Source organism: Sebastes fasciatus, chromosome 12, assembly GCF_043250625.1.
Source record: "Sebastes fasciatus isolate fSebFas1 chromosome 12, fSebFas1.pri, whole genome shotgun sequence".
Taxonomy (NCBI): Eukaryota; Metazoa; Chordata; class Actinopteri; order Perciformes; family Sebastidae; genus Sebastes; species Sebastes fasciatus.
In genome coordinates, this window is record NC_133806.1 from 26,569,930 (window position 1) to 26,594,495 (window position 24,566).

The 24,566-nt window shown below is 41.2% G+C and overlaps 1 protein-coding gene across 2 annotated transcripts in view; it reads right to left on the reverse strand.

Moving 5' to 3' along the window:
- Positions 1-1,836: 1,836 nt before the first annotated feature.
- taf2 (TAF2 RNA polymerase II, TATA box binding protein (TBP)-associated factor) overlaps positions 1,837-24,566 on the reverse strand; it is a 29,645-nt gene continuing 6,915 nt past the window's right edge. For both annotated transcript variants that reach the window (XM_074654458.1, XM_074654459.1), the window contains exons 7-27: positions 23,510-23,694; positions 23,256-23,369; positions 20,509-20,608; positions 19,492-19,577; positions 19,261-19,396; positions 18,382-18,536; positions 17,475-17,589; positions 16,938-17,047; positions 15,963-16,028; positions 15,551-15,677; positions 15,194-15,319; positions 12,379-12,519; positions 11,543-11,653; positions 10,959-11,152; positions 10,019-10,158; positions 9,767-9,836; positions 9,386-9,495; positions 6,050-6,279; positions 4,205-4,378; positions 3,772-3,874; positions 1,837-3,674 (exon numbers count right to left, since the gene is read on the reverse strand). In XM_074654458.1, coding sequence (XP_074510559.1) covers positions 3,376-3,674; positions 3,772-3,874; positions 4,205-4,378; positions 6,050-6,279; positions 9,386-9,495; positions 9,767-9,836; positions 10,019-10,158; positions 10,959-11,152; positions 11,543-11,653; positions 12,379-12,519; positions 15,194-15,319; positions 15,551-15,677; positions 15,963-16,028; positions 16,938-17,047; positions 17,475-17,589; positions 18,382-18,536; positions 19,261-19,396; positions 19,492-19,577; positions 20,509-20,608; positions 23,256-23,369; positions 23,510-23,694 — 2,892 coding nt within the window. In that variant the 3' untranslated portion in view covers positions 1,837-3,375. The remainder of the gene's footprint in view (positions 3,675-3,771; positions 3,875-4,204; positions 4,379-6,049; positions 6,280-9,385; positions 9,496-9,766; positions 9,837-10,018; positions 10,159-10,958; positions 11,153-11,542; positions 11,654-12,378; positions 12,520-15,193; positions 15,320-15,550; positions 15,678-15,962; positions 16,029-16,937; positions 17,048-17,474; positions 17,590-18,381; positions 18,537-19,260; positions 19,397-19,491; positions 19,578-20,508; positions 20,609-23,255; positions 23,370-23,509; positions 23,695-24,566) is intronic.

The following is a 24,566-nucleotide window of genomic DNA, read 5'->3' on the forward strand; positions in this document are numbered from 1 at the left end:
ATCTCAGAGCCATGAGGAGGTGCAGAAGTCTAGTTTTCTCTCAGAGCACTTGGATTACAATATGCTGAAAGGTTGGTATGGAATTTTTGCTCAATGATGCCAAAAACATTCTGCCTACTGCAGGTTTAATATTATCAATCTTCACCATTAATGACTTTAATTGGCAAGTGTCTAGTATATTGCATACTATCTGCGAGTAACACTGAATTATGGCTGGGGCCACATGCGATTTTAGGGGTACCAAAAATATTAAACCCAACTATCACATACCTCAGAAGGTTGGGTGGTCATCCACTAACTGGAAGGTCGGTGGTTCGATCCCTGGCCCCTGCAGTCTGTCGGGAGTGTCTGGCTTTACAACACCGTCATGACTGACGATGCTATCTTGGATGCTGAAGTGTAAAGAGTGCCACTTGGAAAATTCAGCAGTAGAAAGTGCTACTTGAGACGTTTTTTCTCTGTTGTTGAACAAGGTTATACTGATGCTGGTGTTCAATTTAAATAGGTTAAAGAACAAGTAGAGACACATTCTAACCAGCCATGGACAGAAAATAGAAGTGTTTTGCTTTCGGCACAAATATTTAAGAAAAGAGAATTTCATTCAATTTATTTTAAAAATAACTAAATCTAGAAATCTTAAACAAAAATGACAATGTAGAAAATATAATGAATTATCCATAAAGCTTGGGAATTCTACTTTTAACTGTTATTACGCTTTCCTCCACATTTCTGTCATAACTGGTTTGTATCTATTATACATTTGTGAAACCAATATTGTCTCATAACTCTCAGTAGATTATTGTGTTTAACAAGAGGAATAAACTGGTGGACCTTGTATTTTAAACACCTGATTAATCCAAAGAAGGGAATTCACAACCATCAGGGGAAATATCAACTACAAACTGGGATTAAGAATCCGTCAAGAATCTTTACATGTTAAGACTTTGTCTTTTATTTAGGGCTGTGAAAGTGAACGTGATAACAACACAAGTTTGTTTTAAAGCAACTAATTTCTTTAACGCATTAACGCAACTTGGGATTTTTATGTTGTAGCGGGCTCAGTTTTGAAGCTAGAGTGAAGATACTGATATCATGTCATACTGACATCATGTCATACTAGCTTATCGGGAAAGAGGCTAAATATTGCTGCAAACTTGTGCTAAATTTTGGCAAGGAAAAACTGGCACGGCCGTTTTCAAAGGGGTCCCTTGACCTCTGACCTCAGGATATGTGAATGAAAATGGGTTCTATGGGTCCTTTACAGACATGCCCACTGAGCATATATTTTATATGGTAAATGCAGTACCTGTGAGGGTTTCTGGACAATATCTGTCATTGTTTTGTGTTAATTGATTTCCAATAATAAATATATACATACATTTGCATAAAGCAGCATATTTGCCCAATCCCATGTTGATAAGAGTATTAAATACTTGACAAATCTCCCTTTAAGGTACATTTTGAACAGATAAAAAATATGTGATTAATTTGCGTTAATCACTATTAATTGTGGACTATCACCTGATTAATCGCAATTAACTATTTGAATCAATTGACAGCCCTAGTTTAATTGTCTTATTTAGACAAGGCAAGATTAATTTAGGAGGCTGATTAAATAAGAAAACCGTTGAATCACTATTTTGATACCCTTCTGGTTATCTAAATGGGGAATATTAAATTCTGCAAGCTCTTTTCATTGTTTAAAACCACCTAATCAAACCTAACGAAACAGTGCCAGGGTGAAACCCAGCGGCCATAAATGCCTTTTGTGGAGCTGGAATCAATCTAGTTAAAACATTCATGAATACAAAAGTGTCTTTCATTCTCGATGACGACAGATGGGAAACAAAAAAATATATTTAAAAAAAACACACTTGAGTTTCAATTGTACAGTAAAAATAGTAGAGGAAATTCCTCTGTTTCATTTCCATCTGGGAGCAAAATGTCATTAGCAGGATGTTAAAGACAGCGGAGGTCTAGTCCAGACAGAATGGTTTCATCCACACCACCATCAATCATGTTTCCCCTCAGAAGCCACTCTGAATGTTGGGATTGAGCTGTGGGGATGAGGCACACCAGAGTGGTGTCTATGTAGGGGGGGGGTTGAGGTATTTGCCTGTTTGTGGAGAGAGGTGTATGTGGTTGCACGCCTCAGACAGATTGGAAGCGGTGTCAAAAGGCTGTGTGTGGTGTGACGATATAAGGACGCCTCTGGAGGGTTTACCTTAATGACACTGCTCCTCTCCAGCCAACATCAGCTGCTTCTGCTGAGGAATTCAGTGCTGCCATTGATTTGAGGATCACATCACTTCATTTTCTTTAACACTGAGTCTTCCTGTATGATGCTACATCAGACCGGCACATACAGGTACTTAGCAAAAAGTCAACGCCACGCCTCCTTTTGGGGGAAAGAAAACTGAAGAGGAGGGCTGCACGGTTATGGCCAAAATGATAATCCCGATTATTTAGATTAAATCGTTAAAGATAACGACGGCTTAAAAACAAGATGGCATTGGGCAAAAACCAAGATGGCGAGGGCTTAAATGCCGAACTCGAAGCTTCAAAACGGTAGTCCACAAACAAATGGGTGGCGTCACGGTGACTACGTCCTCTTCTTCTATACAGTCTATGTTCACGACAGCTCCCCAAAACAGAGCACGCACTTTAAACGTCAACATCCCAGTCGATCATGTTCATTTAATTGTGGGAAGCCAAAATCGTGATCGCGATTAATATTCGATTAATTGTGCAGCCCTAACCAACACTGAATATTCACGTATCGTATGAGCCTCAAATGTCAGTGTGAAAGCCTCGGTTAACCCGCTGCACAACAGCTTTTCATCATTTTCTCTCCTGTGACGGCGAGTTTCTTCCCCCCAAAAGGGAGAGCAGCCTCGGCGATGACGCCATGCTGGTCTGGTCTATAGCTTGGAGCCATAAAGCCATGCTGGTCTGGTCTATAGCTTGGAGCCATAAAGCCATGCTGGTCTGGTCTATAGCTTGGAGCCATAAAGACATGCTGGTCTGGTCTATAGCTTGGAGCCATAAAGACCCTCTATTAGATCTTTTTTTGGACACGGCAAGGGAACAAATCAGCGTTTGGGGATTTATTGTACATGATACCAACTACACAGCAACTCTACAGCATGGCGTTATTACTATTAGCGGTTTGTTTAAAGTAGACGTTTGGATGACGTACTGCCGGTCTGATGATTCCACTGAGTAATGAATATTTAGATAAACTAAACATGTTTTGCTTTCCATTTTGGTGTCTCCGTGCTCACAGGGATGCAAGCCTGCTACTGCGAGATGGATGTATCCAGTTAACCGTAACTGAACCAACAGCACTGGGAAACCAAACTCGCCTCCAGATGTTCAGTCGGAAAAAGACGGCGAGCGCAGCGACCTGCCGCTGGCCGGGCTGTTGCTGTAGGCGTGGGAGTTGTCCCTCTCTCTGTCCTTCTCCTTGTCCTTGCTTTCGTGTTTGTGCTTATGCTTGTGCTTGTGTTTGTGCTTCTTCTTCTTCTTCTTATGCTCGTGGTGGTGGTGGTGATGGTGGTGGCCGTGCTCGCTGCCATGTTTGGAGGTGGAAGAGGTGGTCTCTTTGGAGAAGGCCGGAACGGGCGTGGCAGGCATGGAGAGCATGGACTGTTCGACCGACGGTGGCTCTTTACCTACAAAGAGAAAGAGGACAGGTGTGTGTGTGTTACCAGGTTATGAGTGTATAGATTTATTTTTGAGAATGGTCTAAGAAACATTGTGTGTGCTCACCTGGTGTAGAGGGTCTCTCTAACAGATTGAGATGATGGTGAATGAAGGCCTGACTGTCATGAACCGTCTCCATATCGATATCTTCCTCTTCCATCGTGTTGAACTACAACAAACCAGAACTACATATTAACACCAGATAACATGTTAACCCCTTAAAACTCGGACTGCCCGCCGGCTGCTTTTTTCTGTCTTTCAGAGGTTGTAGCGGGCTCAGTTTTGAAGCTATCATATGGAACTAGAAAACTTAAGGAATCCATTGGTAACCATGTAATGCTAGCTTCTCGGGATGATCGCTAAATAACATTCCGAAGTTACGTTAAATCAACAGAAGTTCATAAATTATTAACCTGAATAAAACAAAAGACCTGACAAGAGCAGTGCCAATCAAAGCACAGCAGGAGTGTAGAAACAACAAAAAGAGCAGTGTGTTTACCCTGATCTTGAAGCGCCCTCCTCTTGGATCATCGTCCTGTTGCCGCAGTACCTGTCCTGGTTCTGGAGGGGAGCCCAGCGGGGTCTCAGCCTTCCTCTTCAGGCCCTGAGGGGGCTGGCCCACCCCGCACACCCCTAATGAAATAGGATCTGGCTCATCCTCATCATCCTCCACCTGCAAGACACAAACCAACGTCAATATGTAGTAGCATGGCACAGTCATTTTCATTTATAGAAATGTGACTTTAATAATAATGGGAGTTTGCAACACATTCAGATGAAACCACTGAGGGCAGAATAATGGAATATTTAAAGGGATAGTTCAGATAAGGGATGCTCATTTTGAAAAATGTTCTTAACCGATAGCCAACCCTCGTTAAACGATTATTAACCGTTAACCGACAAGATTTGTGAGTGTCCGTGTGTGTGTTGGCGGTGAGTGTGGGGTTGTTGGTGGCGTTCTAGCTGTGAATGTAGGAGTAGCAGTGTGTGTAGTTTATTTGTCGCTGAATAAATGCTACGAAACTACTGCTCCTCCGCTCCGCTCACGCGAGCCGGAGAGACCGGAGCCAACTTCCTTTATCCTGCAACTCCGGCCCCGCCTCTTAAGGTGGGCTGTTAAGGTGGACCAGCTTTTCTCCTAAAAAGGGACGAGCCGCTCAGCTTTTTAATTAATTATAAATATTTCTTTTAACCGTTTTAACCGATAACGTTAATTGTTTAAAATGCTTAATGTCGGTTAACGGTTAAACGGTTAATTATGAACATCCCTAGTTCAGATGTTTGTGAAAAAGTCGGATCGGTGCATCCCTGGGTGAATCCGAATTAGCCGAAGTCACACAATAAATATGAACAAACTAACCGATAGAGGCAGCGGTAGACCAACAACTCTCGTATTCTGCAAAGTAAAAATACTGTTTTTTTTCCCAATGGAGTCTGGTTGCGAGAGCATAGATAGCTTCAGTACCCCGTCGGAAAGGGTTGTCTCACGGCACATTTAAGCGATCAAAATACTCTAAATGTAGCGTACACTAAACTGATATGGATTTTTTAGGTGTCTAAAATACGTCCACAGCAGTACATTGCTTTGCTCCCATGCTGGTACTCCTGTCTGTTTCACCATCTACTGTAGGTAATACACTGACTATGAAGAAGTAGAAGCCCACTTCAAAACATCTGTACTATCCCTTTAAAATGCTGCCATGTAAGAATTTCGCTAATAATACAGATGCAATCAGCTGTCAGAGATGTTTTATAGGCAGAATTGTGTACTTAACAGTGATTCTGGGTACAACGGTGATGCAATGGGAAGGAGGTACAGCCAAATATTGTTGGCAGCATTTTCTTACCCATAATTACATAGCTCCAACCTAACAGGTTTTTATGAAGTAGTTACTATCTGTGTGCCATCTGAACCTTTTTTATGTTGCATTCGTAAATCAAAGACATTTAAAACAGAGAGAAATAAAGACCACCGAGCAGCTCGCTGATTACATCACCGTTAGCATAGGAACCAACCGTGATGTACTATGTCTTTAACTACACAATTTATGGTCAAAATAGGAATACGACCTGCCAAGAAATAACATCAAATTGAGTTCAGTCAGTAGTTCATGAAGTGCATTTCCTATTAAAGGGGAACTACGGCCATTTTCAAAATTCATACATGTTATTCCTATGGTCTAAGAGAGTCCAATAATTTCCCAAATCCAAAAAATAGAGTGCTAAAACTCAAACTTGAACCTTCCTGTGCCATGGAAATAACATATTGGAATTCTTAATTTGGCTGTTGTTCCCATTTAACACTAAACAAGCTGTCCTGACAGATGACCCCCCCATCACTTACAACTATGTAGCTCATGCCCACACCATGGATGCCTATACTGGCCGGCGTTTCCACAACAGTGCTGACCGCCAGCTCAGGCTTGATGGTGGGGTTCAGGACAGCTTTCTTCTCCTTCAGGTTGAGCACGAGGCCCAGTTCTGGCAGGGGAAGGCAGGAGGGTCGCGTCAAACCAAACAATGCGTAGTAGAGGTTCACAGCGTCGCAGCGCAGCCGCCAGTCATGGGAGGTACCTGAGAAAAGGATGGGCGAGGTGGAGGGGAGGTATGGGGTGAGAGTGAGGGCAGTGGGACAGAAAACAAAAGGCAAAGCTGGTCAGATCAACTGAGGTAGAAACAAGTAGTAAAAGCTAGGGCTGTCAAAGTTAATGTGATAACACGTTAACACAACAGATACCAGCCAGCTCATAGCAGTCTGTGAAAGCTACTGGCCGGGTGGCGAGGTAGCAACCTTGACAGGCGCTAGCTAGCTGTCACAGCAGTTTGTGGAGCTTCTAAACTCTGAAAACGTTGGAGCAAATGTTCGATTCGTCATCTAATATTGCAAAACTGCCAATATTCAAAATCTACACCGTTGATTTCTCGCCTCAAAAATGGTCATAAGTGAATTTGGTGATGAAATAGCTACGAAAAATGTAAAAAAACAAGCCAGTTTTGGCTGCTGTTGTTGATATAACTGTAGCCTGTACCGTTCCAGCGCTTTGCATTGTGGGATACAGTAGGCGAGGTAGACTGGTCCGACTCCAACAAGGAGATTTTTTTCCAAATCAGTATGGCATCCGGGTATTTTTGGCATACTGTAGATTTTTTTATTTTTTTAGGTTGGTTGAGGTTTTAGGCCGTCGCCATCTTGCTTTTGTCCTTCTCCATCTTGCTTTTAAGCCGTCGCCATCTTGGTGTTTGGCCGTCTCCACTTTGGTTCTCGGCCGTCGCCATCTTTGTTTTTGTCAGTACCCATCTTGTTTTTTTGCAACCAGAAGTGAAACGAGAGGTCGGAGCTAAGTACAACCGAACGCTGAATAAGACATTAGAAAGTGCAATAAAAATATTTTGTCCCTAAAATCATGAATAAATGTGATAAATAACCGGCAGCCCTACATTTTGGCCAAATCAGTACGTGCTACTAGTACAGTAGTATAGTATGCGGTTTAGAATACAGCCCAAATATTGCTGAAGCTGACAATCCAAAGACCAGGCGCCTCCTAACATGGGGGGGTCGGGGGGGAGTTGCACTGTGGCTTTAGAAGAAGGTTGAACTAAATGAGTGGAACAGCAGCAGAAAGTCCTCTTGAGTTTGTGTTCTTACTGCACCGACCTTCAGCCATGAAACATCATCCTGTGTGAGTGTTTAACACGTGGGGGGCTGCGGGTTATAAAACAACCAACACATTTCCACAACATAGTATTTAAAGTTACCGCACTCAGGTCACTACGTATTTAAACTGGCAGCGCAGTCCGGCTGTCCAGCAGCCACCCACCCACACTGACCGACCCACAAACAAAAGGAAATAACGATCATCAATATTTTTGTTCATCCTTCAAGCTTGTAAGTCAATAAATCAAATAACATGCGGCAGTAAGAAGCCCGACGGCCTTCAGGAACATGGAGCTGTGAACATATACTTGAGATGGTGTGTATTTGGGTTGGCACACTGAACCGGTATGGCCCGGCTAGCGAGCTGAAAGACACATAGGACCCCCTGGAAGAGAGAGAAATAATGAAACCCGAGGACACAATACGAGGCAGAACCACGTGCGTATATATATGGTGGAGGCACAGCACCAATAAGTAGACCTTAACCCTGGACAGTTCATGACTGGAGAAAAACAACCAGATAATAATGAAGGATAATATCTCATATGAAACGCGCTCTGAGCCAATGAACCGTCTGCTATTACCTCCACCAAGAATGTGCTGCTGTTCACTGTTCCTGATACAGATGGTGGTTAGTTCGGACTCTGCCTATTAAGAATATCAGTAGTCTGAGATCACGCCGATGACAATGAACAAGAGGGACAGTGGAGCCAACAGCAACCCCACCAAATGGCTGCGACTACTACATGGCATCTCCCAAACAGGCCCTGTCCAGACCTGGGATCAACATGCATCCTGAGTGATCTGAACACGAGTGGACATCTCTAAGTACGTCTGTTCACACCTGGCTTTAGAATGCATCTCCACATGCGTCTCCAGTTACCACTTGTGATTGGATCTCTCTTCCCCGCTCTATATGCAGATAACAATAACATTACTAGGAATCTTTGTGTTTTGGACAGCTATTTAGAGGAGTCACCTTGAGCTTTGGAAACTTGTGGTAGGCATCTTTAAGCTGTTTCTACATTTTATAGGATAAATGATTCATTACAATCACAATACATGTGGCTGTATATTCACTGCAAAAGAATGTGTAGCCATGTATAAGGTAAGCAAGTGGAACTGGAGGTAAATTGTGCAGCTGTTCCAAACAATTCCACTAAGAAAAGAAGAACACAAGTAAGAAGAAAAGGGGCATAGAAGCAGTGAAATCGTCGATGATATGGAACATCGAACCACAAACATTCACAGTCAAAATATACTTCACTCTCTACTACATGATGAACTGTAGCAAAGCTCCAACGTTTGTCCTCTTTCTTCTATTAGAGCAGAGGTAAGCAAACGTCTGGAGAGCAGCTGATTGAGACACACACGTGTTGCATATCAACTCTTTCACTGTGATTCATTTTAAAGTTCATTCAGAGCCTGTTGGGATCTATTATAGAGGATTACAGAGAACAGCAGACTAACAGTCTGACAGAAGTCTGTCCAGTCAAACACATGTGGGAAGGAAAACTAATTCATCTCTGCCTTTGTCCGTCTGAACAACAGAAAGCCATCTGTTATCAATAAGGCTGTCAAAGTAATAGTAATAATAACGTGTTAGCGCAAATTCGTTTTAACGCCACTAATTTCTTTAACACATTAACGCAATCGATATTTCGGAGGTCGGTACCAACCATGTCATACCAGCTTGTCATGAAGGAGGCTAAATAATGCTCCAAACTTACGCTAAATTTTGGCGAGGAAAAACTGGCATGGCCATTTTCAAAGGGAACCCTTGACCTCTGACCTCAAGATATGTGAATGGAAATGGGTTCTATGGGTACCCATGAGTCTCCCCTTTACAGACATGCCCACTTTATGATAATCACCATGAGTCTGCCATGTGAAAACTGCATGTGATTATCATAAAGTGGGCATGTCTGTAAAGGGGAGAGTAGTGGGTACCCATAGAAGCGTTCGTGAGTGCGTGAGTGCGTGCGTGCGTGCGTGCGTGCGTGCATGCGTGCGTGCGTGCCTCACCTGAGTTCATGAGTTTCCAGAGCTGGTCGACCAGAGCTTCATTACACAGAGCTGAGTCTGCTGTCTTGGTGAAAGGTGGATTCTTACACAGCATACCCAGGATCTTATGTCTGATGGGACAACAAACAAGAAGATGAACATTCAGATATACAGTCATTTACCATCAACTACAGCATGGCCTGCTGCCTCTGCCGATATGCAGCCGCTGTCTGATTAGGCAGACCTGTGGATGGACGGTTGTCTCCCTGAACTGTACTACAGAACTGACAACCCATTTTGGGAAACCAAAATGTAATGACATACAAACCAAGAAAAAACACATTGAGAGTAATGTGTGTGCGTAATGTGCAACATGTGTGTGTGTGTTGTCTGTTAGCTGACCTGACATAATGAGATGGGTCATTCTGGACCATGTTGAGCAGCCACTGCAGCTCCACTGAGCTTCTTTCAACTGCCGGACAAAAAAAAGACATAAGCCTTGGTTAACCTGCCACTCAACAGCTTTTTTTCATCATCTGATGTACAGATACCAAAGAGCCACTGATGATTATGTCCAGGGATCTGTGAGCTCGACCAATGGGCTACACAAGACTGCTAGTACTGTAATAATAATACTAACAGCTGGCATACTACCTCTAGTGTAGTCCACCAGAGCCTCCACCGCAGCGACACGAACGTCTACAAAGTGTCCGTACTCAGCGTAGGACTTGAAGAGTGATGCGTCGCTGGGAATATGACCGTTCTTCTGAAGCTGACGGATCGCACTCAAACAGCTGCAGAGAGGGAACAGAGGAGAGGTTGAGGGATATTCAAGTTGTGTGTGAAATTAGGGCTGGGCGATATGGAGAAAATAAAATATCACAATATTTTTGATCAAAAATCTCGATATTGCGATGATATGAATATTTATACAATGAGATTTTTGATAAATAATCATCAGTAATGTAGATATAATGACTAAGTGGCTTAAGGCAAATCATAGAACAGCTAGAACAGTCAGAAAATGACATCACTTTACTGCAACAATTATGCCATATTACAATTAGGGCTGTCAATCGATTAAAATATTGAATCCCGATTAATCGCAAATTAATTTCACATTTTTTATCTGTTCAAAATGTACCTTAAAAGGAGATTTGTCAAGTATTTAATACTCTTATCAACATGGGACTGGACAAATATGCTGCTTTGTGCAAATGTATGTATATATTTATTATTGGAAATCAATTAAAAACACAAAACAATGACAAATATGGTCCAGAAACCCTCACAGGTACTGCATTTAGCATAAACAATATGCTCAGTTGGCATGTCTGTAAAGGGGAGAGTCGTGGGTACCCATAGAACCCATTTTCAATTCACATATCTTGAGCTCAGAGGTCAAGGGAACCCTTTGAAAACGGCCGTGCCAGTTTTTCCTCACCAAAATTTAGCGTAAGGTTGGAGCGTTATTTAACCTCCTTCATGACAAGCTAGTATGACCAATGGATTCTTTAGGTTTTCTAGTTTCATATGATACCAGTATCTTCACTCTAGCGTTAAAACTGAGCCCTCTACACACTACAGTCTTCACCTGACGGTGATGGTGTTTCTGAAGCTCGGCAGCAGTTTCTCCATGTTGAGGAATCGCGTGATCTCCTCCAAGATGAGACGGACGTCACCGTTCAGATTATCCACTGTCCGCACCTCGTTGCTAATGCTGATGGCCGGGGTCAGAGAGTTGGTCAGCGCTTCAATCAGTTCTGCACGGTAGTAGTTATCTGAAAACTGAAGACAGACAAGAGGGGGGGTGAGGGGGAAGGGAGGAGAGAGGACAGAGGGAGAAGTTAGAACTCCTGCTTGTGATTGCTGATCACTGGGGCCAAAGATTAAATATTCCATGGTTTTAGGATTTTTAATGTCTTTGTGTTAAAACACTGCCTTTAAAGACTTCATAAAATGTGGTGGTCTTTTTTTTGTTTCTAAAAGACGAGTCCTATAGAATATTGGTTGAAAAGAGATATGTTGATAAACGCTGGAATTGAATTGTAAAATAAACCTTTCGCTAATAAAAAGAAATCTTTAAAAAAAAAAATTCAAAAGACTTTTTTCATTTCATCTCCACTTTAAGAGTTACGATATTAAAGAGTAAAAGTGTGTGTGAATTTAAGTCTTTACTTTGTTTTTCCTGTTATCGTTGTACTTGATGAGGTCGAGGATGAAGTTGAGGACATCTTTAGGACAGAGGTTCTGGACATCTCTCAGTAACGCCATGGCAACGGGCATTGTCTGCCATGGGAAACAAAGACAAAACAGTAATGGTGATATTGCTGTGAAAAAGATGGAGAATCACAATTTCATAGCTCAATTTTACAATGTGCACATTTTTTATCTGTTCAAAATGTATCTTAAAGGGAGATTTGTCAAGTATTTAATACTCTTATCAACATGGGAATGGAAAAATATGCTGCTTTATGCAAATGTATATATATATATATATACGTTAACTTTTACATTTTTATATATATATATATATATATATATATAGTATATAGTTTCATATGATGCATTAATGCGTTAAAGAAATTAGCGGAGTAAAAACTATTTTGTGTTTTTTCAACTTTGACAGCCCTAATTATCTTTTTTATTTATATAACTTGGTAAAAAAAATATTCAAAATTAACAGGAATTACATTTCAAGAGGGAAACTTGTTAATTCAGCGACACATTGGTCAAAACTTAACCAGCAAATAAAATTCCAGTATATAAAGTATATAGTATATAAACATAGAACTGAAGTGAATAGATCGACCCCATTGTCACCGATACAGAACTGAAATGTATCATAATCAGCTGACATATATGACAATATTGATATATCTGTCATAAGATCAACTTGGCCAAAGATATTGGCCTTGAATGGGAGTTTGTCTCTATAGTCTGGTGAGAGTGACTTGACTGAGAACAATTGTGTGTTTAACAGCCTGTCAGTGTATTTTGCTTGTTTGATGTACCTTTTGCAGGAAGTAACTCTGGAAGCTGATGAAGCTGTTGGTCTTGACGATGTTGGGGCAACTCTTACAGCAGAACATCCGGGTAAACAGAGACTTCATGGCTGGCGGGCCCTGCCACGTGCTCACCATGGCATTGGCTATCTGCGAGGTTTACATGCACACACAAGAAGAGAAGAACGCAGTTATGGTAAATGGACTTGCATTTATGTAGCGCCTCTCTAGTCCTCCGACCGCTCAAATCGCTTTACACTACACGTCAGCATTCACCCATTCACACACACATTCATACACTGAGAGGCTGTCATGTAAGGTGTCAACCTGCCCGTCAGGATCTAATCTAAATACTCGTCGGAGCTGTGTGTTAAAACACTGCCTTTAAAAACTTCATAAAATGCTGTGGTTGTCTTTTTTCCAAATAGTTTCTAAAAGACGAGGCCTTAACGCCTTTTATATTGAATGTACATACATAACTTTGGATTCTTCTTTGTTATCTTATTTACATTGTTATTGATCTTATTTGTTATTATCTAAGTTTTACTTGATCATATTTCATTATTATAATAAAACTACTCCATTTGGAGTCAAAGTTATATAATTTAGTTGTTTTTATTGATTTTATTCTGTGCACAATGGTAGAATGTGATGATGCACAGGGTAAATGTCATGGCCAAAGGCTCCATTGTGTGCACATAGCCTCCTGTAGTGGATATCAGTAGTATTTTATTAAAACCCATTTGGCACACTTTGGGTATCCAAATGGCCGAATGGAGAGTCCATAGCCGCCTTCTACTTTTAGTCAACTACTTCAGTTCAGTTCTGTTCAGGTAGCCAGACGTGGAGGACAGCATCTGTAGGTTGTCCTCCATCTGCTGTCATCACAGTAAAATAACGGCCAAATTAAACATTCAACATTTCTGCAGAGCATGTGGAATGTAAAATGTACACAGACGTACGAGCTGCACTCTCAAGAGCCACGGTAGTTACTTGAGAAATACTGCACGGCACACAAATGACAAGTCAAGAATGTTGTATAACAATGGTCCTTTCTGTCCGTCAGAGGTTCTGTGGTGAGAAGTGAACTACAAAGTAAAAGGCAAGCGTACACATAAGCAGCACATGAGGTTTCCACAGGCATGAAGACCAGTGGCTCCAGTGGTCTTTGGGCTCCAACAGGATATTGGGGAATTTATGTTAATGTGGTAATATAGGACTAAGGGTCACTGACACAGGATGTTGTCATTTGGTAAAGTAAATAAAGGGGGGCATGCACACCGGAACGGTTTTGTATGTGTGAGCACGCATTCACGAATACATCTGTACTTTGTGTGTGTGTCCCCACACACACCCATATAATTTGCAGCCCCAGGCTGTTCCTTCTTCCTTCCAACATTTTCTACCAATAACAAGCAAGTAAATGCCATCCCGACCAATCATAACGCAGCCAAGTCCATCTGAGGTCAGTCATATTTCACTTTGTGGTCGGTGTGGGTATGTAAGTCTGTGAGTGTGTGTGTGAGCTGGTGTGTAGTATATACCAAAGGCCATTAGGATGGAGTCTGTTGGGGGTTTTGTGGCCAAACACAGCAACTTAGTGAAAGAAGTGAAGCGCTGCCATTTCAACCTCCACTCGGTTTATCATGTTGTGAAAATATTGGTTCAGGTGGAACCCGAATGGCGGAAATCCAGTGGGGTTAAAGTTGGAAGAGACCAAATCCAGAGAATAGAGAGTTTCCTGGAGCCACAGAATAGGATTATTCAGGCAGCTGAGCTGGAGGGTTAAACTGGTGGGTGGCCTTGCTGACTGGCTGGGAGCTTTTATGTTGTTCTCAAACTGTAGCGCTTTCTACAATATTGTTTGAACATAATATTTTGCAAAAAAAGATTTTATTAGGGTTGTGAAAGTTATCAGGGTAAACGCATATTTGTTTTAATGCCACTAATTTCTTTAATGCATTAATGCAACTCGTGATTTTAAGTTGTAGCGGGCTCATTTTTAAAGCTAGAGTGAAGATACTGGCCAAATACCAACATAGCGACGGACAAAAAACAAGATGGCAACGGCCAAATACCACAATGGCGACGGTTAAAAACAAGAAAGCGATGACCAAAAACCAAGATGACAACGGCAAAAAAAAACAAGATGGAGACGGCCAAAATGTCGAACTCGAGGTTTCAAAACGGCAATCCACAAACCAATGGAAGATGTCACAGTGACTACGTCCACTTCGTCTATACAGTCTACGGGCATGACTGCTCTCTAAAAGTGAAGCCAAAACAGAGCACGCATTTTAAACATCGCAGTCGATCATTTCCATTTAATTGTGGGAAGCCAAAATCCTGATCGCGATTAATACACGATTAATATACGATTGATATACGATTGATATACAATTAATATACGATTAATATACAATTAATATACAATTAATATACGATTAATATACGATTAATATACGATTGATATACGATTAATATACAATTAATATACAATTAATATACGATTAATATACGATTAATATACGATTGATATACGATTAATATACAATTAATATACAATTAATATACGATTAATATACGATTAATATACAATTAATATACGATTGATATACGATTGATATACGATTGATATACGATTGATATACGATTGATTGTGCAGCCCATTCTGTGACACACGTCCCTGACTCTCACTGGCCTTGTTTTGTCAAAATCATTGTTCAAAACCATTCTGCTCCAGTGTTGCTGAAATACAAAACACACAAACACACACACACACACACACACACACACACAAACACACACACTGACTGACACATACCTTGGCCAAACAGAAGCAGGCCTGCATGCGGACTTTGTAGAAACACTGTTCTTGCTCTAGGATGTCTGTCAGAGCCAGTCTTGAGGCAGGAGTTGGGAACTTCTCCAGTGCTGAGATGGCCTCCTCCTAGCAGAGAGATAAAGGACATGCTCATCTGATGATGATAGGGGATGTGATTTAACAGCATTTTGTCCTGTTCAAATCCACTACAGAATCCCCTTATCAGATCAGTAAGATCCTTTCAGATCTCTTGCAGGTAACTAAAGGCTAAAATAACTATTTCATAACCAGTTAAAAGTTCCTCACAGTAACTTAAATAAGGCCTGTGTGGAGAACTGCACTTTGCCATTAGCCTACCTGTGCAACTACATCCCTCTCGTAGCGCAGCTGATACTGCCACATGAAGTCGGCCTGCTCAAACTCCACCTTCCTCAGGATGGACATGTCCGGGTCGATCCGGATCCAGAGGAGAGGAGAGTCAGCACTGCAGACGGAAAGTTCAGGAGAACAGTTAAGCACCTCACTCACTCACGCAGGTACCTAGAGGAAGCTGCTCCCCAGAGATCTATTTGTGCTTTCATGATTCATGTGGATGTGACGGCCACGCAGGTAGGAGCACTGTTTGTTTCAGCTAGAATAGTCAAGTAAGTTTTGAAATACCAGGAGAAGACAACATTTGCGTAATAAGTTATATATTAATATATAATGACGGGATAATAACTAAATTCCTAGATAATTATGTCAAATAGTGACAGTGGTGATGTCTTACTCCATGGCTGATAAATCCATGTCAACTTCCTCCCCGTTCATCAGAGGGATCTTCTTTTTCTTGTTTCTGGGAAAAGAAACCAACAGAAAGATCAGTGATTAGTCAACCAAAAACTACAAGACTAACACGGGGAACATTCATCTCTTTAACTCTCTGAGACCCACAATAGACACTTTTTTTTTTTTTAGGGCTGTCAATCGATTAAAATAGTTCATCTTGATTAATTGCATATTAATTGCACATTATTTATCTCAAAATGTTCCTTAAAGGGAGATTTGTCAAGTATTTAATACTCTTATCAACATGAGAGTGGGCAAATATGCTGCTTTATGTAAATGTATGTATATATTTATTATTGGAAATCAATTAACAACACAAAACAATGACAAATATTGTCTAGAAACCCTCACAGGTACTGCATCTAGCATACAAAATATCCTCAAATCATAACATGGCAAACTGCAGCCCAACAGGCAACAACAGCTGTCAGTGTGTCAGTGTGCTGACTTGACTATGACTTGCCCCAAAACTGCATGTGATTATCATAAAGTGGGCATGTCTGTAAAGGGGAGACTCGTGGGTACCCATAGAACCCATTTACATTCACATATCTGGAGGTCAGAGGTCAAGGGACCCCTTTGAAAATGGCCATGACAGTTTTTCCTCGCCAAAATTTAGCGCTAGTTTGGAGCGTTATTTAGCCTACTTCGCGACAACCTAGTATGACATGGTTGGTACCAATGAATTCCTTAGGTTTTCTACTTTTATATGATATCTTCACTCTAGCTTTAAAACTGAGCCCGCTACAACCTAAAAATCACAAGTTGCGTTATCGCGTTAACCTTGACAGCCCTAATAACTATCTCTGTATCAATACGGTAATAATATAAAAGAGTATAGTATATAGTATACTATATTAAAATATGAAGTATGCAAAATACAATATTGACTAATCATGGTGGTAATGGTACGTACCGTCTGCTCTTGGAGTGACAGGGGATGTCATGTTTGAGGCTGTTCTCCTCTATCTGCAGCGTGTGGTTGAAGGATCCATCCAGCTCCTGCACTGTCACTTTGATGGGACCCTGCAGGGAAATATATATACATAATTATAATTTATATAGGATTATTTGTAAGACAAAGTAATAATAAATAATGGAAATGTAATGGTACATCTAGCCCCTTACAGACATGGAATCTGTGACATGACTACATTCATTTGTCCGTTTAAGTCGAGGCTTTTGCTTTTCAGACGGGTCTCCTTTATGGAGAAAGATCCTCTGTTCAAACATGACAGGACTGTTTCAGGAAGAACAGTAATGTTTGTGCTATATTTGGTACCTGGCACAGAAGATTAGAGAGAGGATTCTGCACTGTTAAAAAATAACTAATCCATTCATTGACTAATCTTAGGCATGCAGACTAGGTTTGTGGCCAGCAGTGTCCCTCGATTGTAATCGGCTGCTTTAGACACAGACACATTCATTCTACATGCTGTATCCAAACGCTCACCACGTATTTCTGAGTTCCAGATGATGTGTAGTCCTGACGGATCTCCAGCTCGAGCACGTTCCTCTTCCTATTGAAGGCAAAACTGCCAAAGAACTTCACCACGGCACTTTGGTCTCTGAGTAGGGACAGTTAAAGTGAACCAAGATAACCGAAGAAGAGAACTTTCCGAGTAGTGAAACCATTTTTTGAAACTTGACCTCACTGTATAAAATGACCTGTGGTCACCTCTAGGATAATCACAGCCTCATGAAACTGCACAACCACAAACTACAGACCTAGAGCATTCAGAGGATGGATGGTTTTTGGTGTTCCTCAAGGTCTTGGTGTCTTAATGTGGTATTTTAGAGAAATTATTGATCATTTTTATCAATTTTCAAGAGGTAACATTTTTTTAAATTTAGCACCAAATCTGTGAAACAAATGTTGCTAATGAAACATAATAGAGCATGGGGATGACCATCATATACTTCTATCATCATGTTCTAAACCCTGATACACTTTTCCAATCTATTCGAATGAATTAATAATTAATTTGTAATTCTGATTTATGACTAGAACAACAGTGCAGAGCTGCATCTCAAATTAATTTTCAGGTTCCCAGCTGTCAGATGATGTAGACCACTTCTATGTGACATCTACTGCTGACCTGCTATCTCCCCCTAAAGACCCCCTTGTACCCCCCTAAAGAAGACAAATACGGGTCTATTGTGGGTCTCAGGGGGTTAACTTTAAGTTTGAATTCATACAGGTGTTTCCATCTCTTAAGACACGAGTCAAAGAGGTTCCAAGTCAGTGGAATAGAGCTGATGATTTAAGGTTTGACACATCTAAGCGTTGAACCTCTATTGCTCCCAACTGTGTAAGGTCTTACTGTGCAAACAGAGATCCATTACAGATTAAAGGATACACCCATTGTTTGATGAGGGGGCCAATGTCTTTGCCGGAGACGTTGGAGATGGATTTGAGGAAGGCGTGAGTGGACAGAAGCATCTGGCTCCACATGTGACTCTGGTACTTCTGGGATGAGGCCGTACTAGCCAGGCTCAAAAGCTTGTTGAACACCTGTAGGAGGGCAACACAGAGGACAGCAGCAAACAAGGAATTCAATGAAGACTGTCTTTGTTATGAAGTTAAAGGAATAGCGTGGGTGTTTTGAAGTGGGGTTGTATGAGGTACTTGTATGAGGGTCTGTAGTGTATCACCTACAGTAGATGACGGTCGCCAGTTCGGAGAAACAGACAGGAGTTACGGCACAGGAGCAAAGCAACGTACTGCTGAATCTGAATCCGTTATCTAAGCGCTCGCCAAAGCCACCAAAGTCCATTGAAAAAAACAATAATTTTACCTTGCAGAACCCGGGAGTTGAAAGTCTACTGCTGCCTCTATCGGTTAGTTTGTTTTGTGTTATTGTGTGACTGAATCCGAACTAACCAAAGTCACATTATAAATATGAACAGACTAACCGATCGAGGCAGTGGTACACCAACAACTTCTGTGTTCTGCGAGGTAAAAGTCCTGCTTTTTTCAACGGAGCCTGGTGGCTTTGGCGAGAGCTTAGACAATGGCTTCAGATTTTCTGCTGAACCCGTCCACAGCAGTACGTTACTTTGCTTCCGTGCTGGTACTCCCGTCTGTTTCTCCAAACTCCATCTACTGTAGGTAATACACTGACGATGGATGGAGGAAGTACCTCATACAAGCCCGGTTCAAAACATCTACACTATCCCTGTAAGACATTCAGACAATTACAAAAGCAGAAGAGTAGAAAATGCTGGTTGTGTCTCACCTGCAACATGAACTCCATGCTGATCCTGTTTTCTATCAGCCTCATCACCAGGTGGGCCTTACACTGGAACATCTTGTAGTACTCCCAGGACAAAGTGTGGGGGTGCTTGATGGAGAAGTGAAGGTGGGGAGTTGGACTGATGAGGAAAAAAAAGAAAATGACTTATTTATACTTCAAATGTTGAAACTAAATGACTGTAATCGATGCATGAAGTGAAACTGAATGAGTTACTTGTCCTTCTCTTTGCCTCCAGTGAAGGTCGGGTGCAACAGAACTCCTCCCATCTTTAGTTCATAGTCCACAATCTTGTCCAACTCCTGGGAAACAACAGAATAGCACTGATTATCATTTACAAAAGCTCTGGAAAGAAGTCAGTCATTTAAATTCAGTTTTATATATTACATTTTTTTTGCATCTTATGCACATCACTTGTAGGGCTGCAACTAACCAATATTTTATTATCAATAAATCTGCAAACGATTTTTCAATTAACCCTTTGAGACCCACAATAGACCCATTTTGTCTTTTTTAGGGAGGGGGGGGGGGGGGTAAAGGGGGTCTTTAAACAAAGACAAAAACAACCATCACAACTTCCCAGAACCCAACTTGACGTCTTTGACTGTCCAAAACCCCAAAATATTCAGTTTACAGTGTTATATGGCAGTAAATCTTCTCCTCTGAGAAGCTGCAACCACAGAAGTTTTGGCAATTTCTGACTATTTTTACTTGAAAAATGACTGAAACAATTAATCAATTGTCAGAGTTTTCCATCATTAAAAGGGAGATTTTCCTGGCATTATCTAAAACGCAGGGTTTCCTGCTGCGTTTATAACGGCGGCTCTCCGCCTGAATTAAAGAGTGCCTCCTCTAACGTCATAAAACATGATTACATTTTAATGAAATATTAGGCTTAAGGTTCAGGGAAAACCATCAGTGGTGCTACATCATATTTAAATGATAACTTTGGTATTTTTCAACCCTCTTTTTACATGTTTTTGTTTTTTAAGGGACTAATGGGGACAACAATATTTGAAACTGGTCCAGTATTGAGGGGGAACGCTGCAGCCGCTAAACGAGCTGTGATGTAATCATTTGGGGCAAACTGGCACCGTCAGTTTACTACAATAAAAGTGTTAGTTTTTACCTCTGAATGGCTCAGATTGTTATTATAAATGTCAGACAACATTATGGACAGGACCCTCGGCTGAGAGTTATGACAGGATAAAGAGCTGAAACAAAAAGCGTTACCTCTTTGATCCAGTGCCGGTACTCGTTGACTCCAAAGGTCTTCTTCAGGTAGAGGCCGTAGATGTAGCCTGAGATGCCTTTCAGCACCCACTCATCAGCCCTTCAGAAGGAACAACATATCAAGTCACTGCAGTCTAAGCTTACAAAACACAAATCATCACAAAATATCAGTCAATTCATCAGTAGGAGTGAGTTCACTTCCCTTCATGGTTTATACCGTACATCTCCAACCTTTCAGGAATTATTCAGAAGGAATAGTAGCACATGGAGTGCAGTGTAACTCCGTGATTTTTAAGTGAATTAACTTCAGATCTGCAATCATTCAGACTTTGAAGGACCTCTTTTGTGATTTATGGCAACCACGGAGTGTGATGCTACTTAACAATCAGACTGGAATAAATGGAGTTACAAGAGGGAACACCTCGAGACTGAGCTCAAACCCTCTTGCCTCACACTCTTTAGAAGCGGACTTGTGTTTCTTTATTACTATGTAAATGTGAATGTTACCCTTGTGGTCTTTCTAGGAAGAAACTTGGCAAACACAACTCCCATAATTCTATCAGCCTGGATTTATTAGCTTGTAAAAAGAAAAAAGAATAGACACAATACGCTGATTCAACCGTGGTGGTTTCACCGCTTGATGCTGAACTGAATCACGTCTGGCTGATGTAGTAAAGATGATTTCATCTGTGTATCTGCTATAATCAACGTAATGGAGAGTATGGAAGTATTTTCCTATAAAGATTAAGAGCTAATACTGTCTATGGATCATATTATGATCCATAATTAAGAACTGTGGAACTCTGAATTCCCTTTCTTTCATGACCTCAACTTCCCAGATGTAAGAAACCTATTTTGAAAAGTTGCCCCAAATTCACATATTAGACAACAAAACCTTCAGATACTGCTGGTTAAGCCCGTTTCTATTACTATTCTTGATGGTGTCTCTATTCAGTCTGTTGACAATTACAAATACTTGGGAATTTGGATGGCCAAAAGTCTAAATTTGAAATGTCATATTGCAAAGAAATTCAAATTCACACTGGGTTTTCTGTACAGGCTAAAGTCCTGTTTTTCCATGGCATCAAGAAAACGCTTAGTTGCTGGCCTTTTCTTGACTCAGATTGATTTTGGTGATACTATTTACAGGTGTGCCTCACCGTCCACCTTGTCCAAACTGGACCACCTGTATCACACAGCCCTGAGGTATGTCACTAATCATTGTAGCTTATACAGCATGGTAGGATGGTCATCCCTCTCTCTGCAGAGGTTACAACATTTTAGTCTCTAATTTCCTACTTACTTAAGCCAGAAGATTTCTGCAGAACAGTTATAATCTAAGGTCACATAAATGGCTTCAGTTCTATCAGTACTGAAGCTGGTAAACCAGTCTGATCCACTACGGTCCTGGTCCTGGAATGATCTGCAGGCCAAGCTTAAACTTAGACCCTTATCTCTTTAAATGATTTTAAACATAGAATAAAGGAAGTGGTCACTGCTAGCTGCAGTTGCTTCAATTAAATGGCAAACACATGACTTAAATGCTGCCCTGTTAATGCACTGTATGATGTGTGTCGTACCTATTGTTGCTGTCGTGATTCAATGTTGTTGACTTGTTATGTGTTGACGCTGCTATTTGACCCTGTCTTGGCTAGATCTCACTTGTAAAAGAGGTTTTAATCTCATGTGACTTCCTAGTTAAATAAAGGTTATATATACAGTATACATATAAGTCCAACTTCACATCATCAGACATTCATTAAGAAGAAAACCTGGCTCATCCTCTGTTAGAAATACACATAAGACAGAGATAAAACAGTAATCCAAGGTCTTGTTTTCACCATTTGTCAATACAGATTCATAGATTTGGAAACTAGCGGTTTCTCTTTTTCTTCTGCCGTCTCTCTTATGTCTGACGGGCTACTGAGCACGGCCTGTTTTCAATTACAGGCCCCAGTTAACCCCCACTCTGATTAATTGCTAGCAGGAAGCGCCACGCTTTGCTAAAATCAAAGGGATCTGCCTTCCCAGAGGTCTTTTCTAACACGACACCAACCAGCAAAACAACATCAGCAAACCAAGACCCCACATCTGATGTGTGTTTAGAGGTCCGAGAGGAGAGGAGACCAAGGAGAGGAGAGAGGAGAAAGGAGACTCGTGAGCTCGTATTTACAAAATGGGAAGTCGTGTACACGATATGCTTGGCGTTCAAGTGGTTAAGTCGTGAGAACACCGCTGCTAAGCAACAGCAATATTAACGTTACAGCCAGCATGGCTTTATAGCTCCAAGGTATAGACCAGACCAGCATGGCTTTATGGCTCCAAGCTATAGACCAGACCAGCATGGCATCATCTCCCAAGCTGCGCTCCCTTTTGGGGGAAAGAAACTCGCCGTCACAGGAGAGATAATGATGAAAAGCTGTTGTGTAGCGGGTTAACCGAGGCTTTCACACTGAGATCTGAGGCAAGAGATGAATGCATATGAACTTGTCAACATTACAATCCAAACATATGTCAAATTGCATTAAAGTCTATTGGATCTTCTGTTTTCTTTCCCCCAAAAGGGGCCGGAGCCTTGACTTTTTGCAAAGTACCCGTATGTGCCGGTCTGATGTTAATGCAGAAAAATACACCCACATAGTGCACACACACTCTCTTGACTGACATTACGATTAGCCAATGAGAAATGAGCCTTCAATATCTGCCTGTGTGGCTCAGACTTCCTGTCTCACAGTGTTGAGTCTCACCATGACATCCTGGAGATGAAACAGCCAAAGAACTGCTGAGCCAACGCCTGGGCCAGACAGCGACGTGTCAGCGGCGTCTGGTCTATGATCATAGCGCTGTGGAGCAGGTTGGTACTGAAAGACAAAGCCAGTGACTCAAGTTGAGACAGAATGAGATAAATATAGTAGGATTACAATCTGCAGTCCTGCACACACAATACTGTGATCCTGACCTGAAATCACAGAGAGTCGGGCACACTCTATCTCAGGCTTACCTGAAGATACTCATGGAAGCATAGGAAGACACTTGGACATAGGCCTCGTCCACAAACACAGTCTTGAAGCATGCATAAGGGTAGCGGCACGTCAGTATCTCCTCATAGAACTCAAAAATCTCATGTAGGTAGGACATGGAGTGTTTGAGCAGCGGCAGCAGCTGTGGTAGGCAGAAATGGGTCACCTGAGAGGGGACAGGGCAATGTTGTAGTTATTTAATCGGCATATTTCAAAATGTCAGAAAAAAGGAGGTAGAAAGTGAAAAATGTCCATAGAAAAAGACGAAAAGTTCAAACTAGGGCGGTCAATCGATTAAAATATTTAATCTTGATTAATCACACTTTTTTATCTTTTCAAAAAGTACCTTAAAGGGAGATTTGTTAAGTATGTAATACTCTTATCAACATGGGAATGGGCAAATGTGCTGCTTTATGCAAACATATGTATATATTTATTATAAAAAATATACGTGTTTACGTGTTATTATCGCGTTATCTTTGACAGCCCTCGTTCAAACCCAAGGGTGTTAAAAGTTAGCTCTCTGGAGAGAACACAGAGCTATAGGAATACTAATGTCTGTTGTATTCTGTCTGATTTAATGACAGCTACCACAACAGAATACCAAGGATGTCCCCTTTATATTTCTTTACTGCACCGGTTCCCAATCTGGGGGTCCCGAAGCTTCCAAGGGGGTCGCGTGGTCTTCTTGATTTAAAGGGGTGTAAGACAACTTCATAAAAAAAAAAATAGGGCTGTAAAAGATAACACGATAATAACATTAACGCCAATTCGTTTTGATGCCATTAATTTCTTTAACGCAGTAACAAAAGTTATCTTTCAGAGGTTGTAGCGGACTCAGTTTTTAAATCTAGAGTGAGAAAACTAGAAAACCTAAGGAACACTTCAAAAAAAAACTACACTACTCTACTTCACTGAATTCAATTCACCTTCAATACTGTTACCATGTGTTTAGGGACATCTAGTGGTCATTAGTAGGAAATACAAGACTGAATTACATCAGACCAACAGTAAATAACCATTCATCAGGTTCTCTGT